Consider the following 6,822-nt stretch of genomic DNA (forward strand, 5'->3'; position numbering starts at 1 on the left):
AATCTTGAAAAATAATCCAACATTGATTTACCTACCGTAATCGTCGAATTAACGTTGGATTACCATTTACTCGAAGAGTTAATGTTGTCTTATGCGTGTTTTCGTTGAATTGCTGTAGTAAAAGCGCCAAACCAACGTCGCGCACTCTAAGTCTTCTTAAGCCCGTGCAGCTACATTCCATAAGATGACAATTTCTATCGACATGCGTTGGAGATATATTGTGCTGACCTACATCTAACACATTGACCTAAGTGTCGTTGCGTCCGTTATGGGGTCTCGACGCGGTCTATTTCTCGTTGGGATTTACTGTTTCGTCGTAGAGGTAATGTGATACCGAACACGCGGATCCCGTTTCAAATGGGAACGAATCTTAGTTATTTGCCGATTGGCCGTGAAGGAGCAGGGCAGTGTGCAGGCAAGCACTTGTTCAAGTCAACAAGCTGGGAAAGAAGTAGCCAGGCATTGCCTTGTCGCTGTGGCTTTGCGTTGTAGCTGCAGAGTTGCTTTGTTATCCGGTATAATTAACTTATTTTCAACGTTGGGTTATGTTCTAGCTTTAGATACACGAAATAGATTTGTCGTTGTTTTAGAGGCGCTATTCATAAGCCAAAGTTAATGCACAATACTAGTAAATGCTTAACAGAAAAACAGCAGTTCGGCGATTTTCGCGTATTTTTTTTTCTGTTTGGAAGATTTTGCTCAACACAAAAATAGCAGATTTTACATCTCCGAAACAAAACTAAATTTAGGCTGAGATAGACAGCTTACAACCCCCTAAGCATTTGTCAAGTAACCCCCTCGTCTTCAGGAAGAATGGTTTACTCCAGAACAAGTCAAACGAGCGGTAGCTGTGAGTACCAGAGGCGTATATACAGATAAACCGTCCTCAAGCTCAAATTTGAATTGTGATCTATATGAAAATCGATCTCGAAAGGCTAACATAAAGAAACGATTTCTAAGCTGGAAAGTAAATTAATCGATTCCTTCTGGTGAAAAATACAACTTAGAACGTGTTCAAGTAATTCGGTGGATTGGGGGAGCTGTGTCAGCTATAAACGAAGACCAAAACGAAAGTCGTAATTTGGAGTACATGTTCAAAAGACTTGGTGAAGACCCGCGTACAGCAGACACAGAACTCTTTCAAGAGCACAATCGCCCGACTTAAGGACAACGATCTGTATAATACGCTGCTTCAGAACCAGCACGTGGAAGATTTAAGCTGAGAGAAACCTACAATATCAATGTATCAGTTCATTTACTGTTTTGAGAAAAGTATGTAATGCATTTGCTTACATCTCCTTCCCGGTTGATTTTTGACCAATGCGATTTTTTTGCTACTAAATCGTAACACAAAATAGCAGTTTCACGAGAAATCCGGGTGTTTTTACTTTAAGACGACTGTAGTTTGGAATTGTGCTAAAGCATTTATTTTGTGAGGTACGGTAATGTGAAAACTAAGCGTTTTAAAAGCACTGGCTGGTTACGCTTGACTCAATAACACTGTCCTCTGGCATCCCCCATTAGCGAAAGGCAAGATATGTACTATTAATCGTAGTCGGTACTACAACTTAGTTACAACACGACAACAAACCGATCACAGCAACACAAGGCGTGCTTGTGTTGCTGGGTAATTTATCGTGATATATTTTACTCAAAAAATCTCAATAGCAAAAAAGAAGAAAATTCACAAAATCTTTTTCTGCTAAGTTCAAAACACACTAAGTACGAAGCGTATTGGCATCTCATTTCGTTTCGTATCGGCGGAGGGAGCAGGGAGCACGCGAGCCTGCGCACCCAGCGCAAGCTACAGGTAGGCTAAAGCCGCCAAAAGGACCGGCGACGTTCTACCAACACCTGCACTAACTTATGATGCTGTGGTTTGTCTATATAGGTCGCTGGTTACGCGAGAGAAAGCCTGTGGACTACGTTCAAGCTGTTCACGGATTTACCCGTGACCCTTCCAGCGACGAAGACTACGTTGATGACCCTGTTGCGACGACAGACGATGTAGCGAATGAAAACACCGACATGGAGAGCCTCGAGGAAGAAGAGAACGACGAGGGTATTGCTGACGCCACCGTGCCTGTGGAAAATAACGACGCGGCTCCGGGCGAGAAAGACGTGAATATGGCGGAGAATGACGTGGATGTAGACGCCAAGAACGCGCCAGCAGCTGTGGCGGACCCGAGAAGTGGTGACGCAGCATTGGGCACGAGAGATGACATTGGCACGACTACCGCCGCGACCAGCACGAGTGGAGGTGAGGACTCCACGCAAATATCTATATTGAGTTATTTATATAAATGTTTGTCTTCGTTTGAAGTGACTGAGCAGTGCGTGGACGCGGGCAAGAAGGACGCGGGTGCCAGTGCTGCAACCACGGTGAAGGACGACGCGCCAGTGTCGGTGGCGGACGACGGCAACGATATTGCGGATCCGGAAACGCGAGATTCAAATGTGGACGAAGGTGACGCGAATGTGAAAGACGGTGACGCGGTTGTGGACTGGACTGTAGACGAAGCGGACGCGAATGTGGATGAGGGCGATGTGGACGCGGAGGTGGACGCGAATGTAAACGAGGGTCACGATGAAAAATGCGCTGGATGAGGATGGTGACACGGGTATGTTATGTCATTATGTTGCTGAATTATTTGATTATGTTACTTACTGTGTTGCTTGTTTTTTTATTTCACTGGAGATTTTATCCGTGAGTTTGCTCACGCGGCTCGGACCGATGCTGAGCAAGAGTGTGATAAACGGAAGAAGCGACTTGAGTCGCAGCGTAGAAAACACGCCCCGGATGAAGAAGCTGGAGAAGACATCGGGGATGGACGTCCGTCTAAATGTGCTCGGACCGACGTCAAAAACCGCGGTAGTACTGCGACAACGGTGAAGCACCTCAGAGAGCGACGGCGAACAAAAACATTCGAAGATCGTGGAGAGATAGTGAAAGCGCGACAAGGCGTCGTTAACGTCGAGCCAGGTTTGCCGAAGAAGTCGTTCAAGAGCTGGGAAGAGTTTGAGCAAGTGCTTCACCTTTACGAGGCCAAGCACTTCCTCCATTTTCGAGTCCGGAGCTCCGAAACCCGAGCCAGGAACAACAGGTGCGAAGTTATCGTGGTGGAGAAAGAGATGAATGTTGCTTACATGTTAACGGCTAATATGTTGCTCTCTATGATGCTCTCTATTTTGCTCGTTTTGTCGTACTAGCCGTGCTAACGCAACCCACATACCAGAGCGCTTTTCGCGCAGCTTCAAGCGTATGTGGTGCACACATGGCTCAACGCAATCCTCCCGCGGCGAGGGCCTCCGAATTTGTGCGTTGAGGTACACTGGATGTGAGGCGAGCTTTCTGGTACGGTGTGTCAAGGTTCTCAAACAGGGTATTACTGCATGGGAGGTGCAAGTGGACTCGGACACTGAGGTAAGATGAGTTATTTCTCGATTGTTGCAAAAGTAACTTCTTGTTTGTATTAATATTTTCGGATATCTACGCACAACCACGAAACAAATAAGGTCATTTTCGACTCGTATCGTGGCGCAAAGTTCATCTCGATTCCGGCCCAGGTTCGCTGAGAACTTGGGTCCTTGACGGATATGAAGATGAGCACTTCGGATATCAACCGCTATCTGTCGAAGCAGCTTGGCGGGTCCCAGTGATGAGTTTTTTTTTTTTGCTGTATTTGTTTTTGCTTTCATACTAACATTCATTTAATTTATTAATCACTTATTCTTATCAATGGTACAGATATAGTTTTATCTCCCCAACAAACAAGAAATATTCTTAAGCAAGTACTGGCAAGTACGACACTTGAAAGGACGAAAACTATTTTGGATGCGTTTGCGGATGGAGATGCTGGCAACGACGTTCTTTTCGTTCAGGACCAAATGGATATTACGTGCGTGATTGCTATGCAAACGTCAATCCAAAAGAAGTCTTGGGGCGACACTACGGTAATGGATTGGACTCACGGGACTAATAATCTGGGGTATCATCTGGGTAATATCACTGATAATGATTAACATTCTCCCTTTGTTGAAAGGCAAAAGATCTAATGTTTGGAACTCTTTTTATTGTGTTTCACAGGTAGTCTCGTCGTAACGACGGCAACGGGAGAGGGATCCCCGTTATTGATTCCTAGCACTCGACCAAAAGTCTGTCACAATGGAAAATATTGTGGAGTTTTTCAAGTGGAAAAAACCGTCTTGGAGGTCGATTCAGACGATCATCATCGATAAAGATTTTGTGGAATGACGGTGTTGGATAAGCGTTTCCCGACGCCAAGGTCCATCTTTGCCAGCTTCATGCGCTGATGTATTGGTGCAAAGTCTGCAAGCGCGACAAGTTTAACGTGAAGGTGACGGAAAGGGACACAATGGAATCTGCATTCGCCAAACTCATCTATTGGCGCGTGCTTAGTTGCTAATGTATTACGTTGCTTGGTGTGTCACTGGCATACTGTGTTGCTTGTTGTGTCGCTGACATACTGTGTTGTTTGTTGTGTTGCATAAAGTAAATCAAAGCCAACATTTGATTCCGAGGTTGACACCTCCTACACACGTGCAAGGCGCAATGCCCTGTGCTACTGACGTATTTTGAGCAAAATTGGGAAACCTGTGCGGATATGTGGGCTGAGCACGCAAGGGAAGGTGCTTCACAGCTGGAAATACCACCACGAACCGACTTGAATCCAATTGGAATCAACTGAAGCTTCTCCTTGGGAAACGTCCCCGGCTCGACGCAACAATTGATGGGCTTTTAGCTCATCAAGCCACAATTACCAGACATTCGGTCACAGCAATGCACACAAATTCAGCAAAATCGCGACACCCCGACGTCTTTCCCGGGTTTCAATCGCTTGTGGCCTCTCGTTTGAGCGACTCGATGCTTGCTAATGTTCAATCGCAATGGGATTATTACATGGTTGCTTTGCCGCATACAACCTGTTTGAAACGTCGATCCGAAATGGGTGAATGGGAAGTGAAAACAAGTGAGTACGCGCATCAATGCAACAACTTTCAGTGGTCGTGTTCATGTTTGATTTATTGCAGCTACAACCTTCCCTGTCAGCATTTTATGTATATTGCTGGAAAAGTGCATCGCTCCGAAAGCCTTCCAATATCGAGCATTCCCCGACGTTGTGATATGATGGACATGTCCAAAAATGGTCCAAGTCTTTACGGAAGGTGTGGCAATGCTCCAGGTCGTTCAAGATATGATGCGAATTGCAAGCGAGTCATTCACGCACGACGGCCTCACACAACCTTCAGACTCTTACATTTTGCCTGAAACAACACAGCCGTCCGAAGCAACGCATGGCGCAACACAACATGCAACACAACATACAACATTGAGTGCACCATCGGCATCAACAATGCATGAGGTGAGTACAAAAGCCGCGCGACCTGACCTACGGTCGTTACGTACGTGGGGCTGCGTGGCTCATGTACACATCAGTGACAGCTCACGACAAAAGAAGGAGAAGCTGAGCACTCGTGTACGGACATGTATTCTCCTCGGCTACGCTACGGATCGCAAAGGATACAAGCTACTCGACGTGAAGTCTGGATATGTGATTACTGCAAGGAAGGAGAACATAAGATTTCATGAGTCATTTACTGTTGAAGCTGAGTACATGGAGACGCTTCTACTGAACTGCTTCTTCGGTGGAGAATACGATCTACCTGTGAACGTACCTGTTGTGCGCATCAAGGCTGGACTGGACACGAACGCAACGGCTGTGGCGAAAGATAAGACGAAGGTACCGATTACAATTGTGGACGAAGCGTCCACGCCATCAAGAGGATCGACTGCAGCACTGAACCCGTCGAATGACTTCCAGAAGAAAGGGAAGCGGAAGCGATCCGAAGAGGATCGTGACTTGCTCCTACGTGGTGCTTGTCTTGATGAAGACTGGGTGCCACCCTCGCCTGCAGCAGACGCTAGAGTGGAGCGAGCACCTCGACCCCAACGCCAGCGAAAGCCGTCTGTGCGTCTTCGTGACTACGTCGTCAACAGCGTCATTGTCCATGAGGACGTGGTTGTGCCTACAACCTACAAGCAAGCTAGAGCATCACCTCAGTGGCCGCAGTAGAGGCAGGCTATGCTGGATGAACTACAGTCTTTGTGTGATCATGGGACTTGGACACTTGAACCCCGCACTGCTATGAAAGGACGCAAAGCTATTACCTGTCGCTGGGTGTATGCTGTGAAGAGAGATGAACGTGGCAAGACCAAACGCTTCAAAGCTCGCCTTGTTATTCACGGGATTAAGCAGCTACATGGATTAGAGTACACAGAGACGTATGCACCTGTTATTCGCTTTGAGACGATTCGAGCGGCCATCTACTTCGCGCTGCAGCGAGGTTGGGTGATTTGCAGTATGATGTCAAAGCTGCTTTTCTGTATGGACATCTCGACGAGCTGATTTTCATTTTCCTCCAGGATTTCAGCGTGAGCCGGACGTGTTTGTGTCGTTTGCTTCGGAGTTTGTATGGGCTACGGCAAGTCCCTAACGTTTGGAATCGCACCCTGCATGAGGCATTGCAGCGGCTTGGTTTTTCCCGATTAGATTCTGACTACGGCCTGTACGCGCGAAAAGTAGGAGACACTGAAGAGATTTCTATGCTGATGACAGTGTATGTGGATGATGTGTTGCTACTTGGACCACCAGCTCTGTGCAGCAGCATTGCACAGCAGCTCTCCCGTCAGTTTGAATTGGCACAGCTTGGCCCAGTGAAATACTTGCTTGGAGTGGAGATCATGATTGACCCTGTGCAGCAGCAGGTGATGTATTGTCAGCGCCAGTACGTGAAGGGCGT

The 6,822-nt window shown here is 46.9% G+C and overlaps 3 protein-coding genes across 3 annotated transcripts; all 3 read left to right on the forward strand.

Moving 5' to 3' along the window:
* Positions 1-1,869: 1,869 nt before the first annotated feature.
* Positions 1,870-2,607, forward strand: PPTG_22931 (hypothetical protein; the record flags this gene model as incomplete). The annotated part of the gene is made up of 2 exons (XM_008907459.1): positions 1,870-2,260; positions 2,324-2,607. 2 exons carry the CDS (start codon positions 1,870-1,872, stop codon positions 2,605-2,607), a joined length of 675 nt encoding a protein of 224 aa, XP_008905707.1.
* Positions 2,608-2,609: 2 nt separating this feature from the next.
* Positions 2,610-2,893, forward strand: PPTG_22932 (hypothetical protein; the record flags this gene model as incomplete). Its single annotated transcript, XM_008907460.1, has 2 exons — positions 2,610-2,621; positions 2,699-2,893. 2 exons carry the CDS (start codon positions 2,610-2,612, stop codon positions 2,891-2,893), a joined length of 207 nt encoding a protein of 68 aa, XP_008905708.1.
* Positions 2,894-3,597: 704 nt separating this feature from the next.
* PPTG_22933 (hypothetical protein) lies at positions 3,598-4,142 on the forward strand (the record flags this gene model as incomplete). The annotated part of the gene is made up of 3 exons (XM_008907461.1): positions 3,598-3,656; positions 3,777-3,954; positions 4,092-4,142. The coding sequence occupies 3 exons, from the start codon at positions 3,598-3,600 to the stop codon at positions 4,140-4,142; spliced, it is 288 nt and encodes a 95-aa protein (XP_008905709.1).
* Positions 4,143-6,822: the final 2,680 nt, after the last annotated feature.

This window comes from Phytophthora parasitica (genome assembly GCF_000247585.1).
Source record: "Phytophthora parasitica INRA-310 unplaced genomic scaffold supercont2.26, whole genome shotgun sequence".
In the NCBI taxonomy this organism is placed as follows: Eukaryota; Oomycota; class Peronosporomycetes; order Peronosporales; family Peronosporaceae; genus Phytophthora; species Phytophthora nicotianae.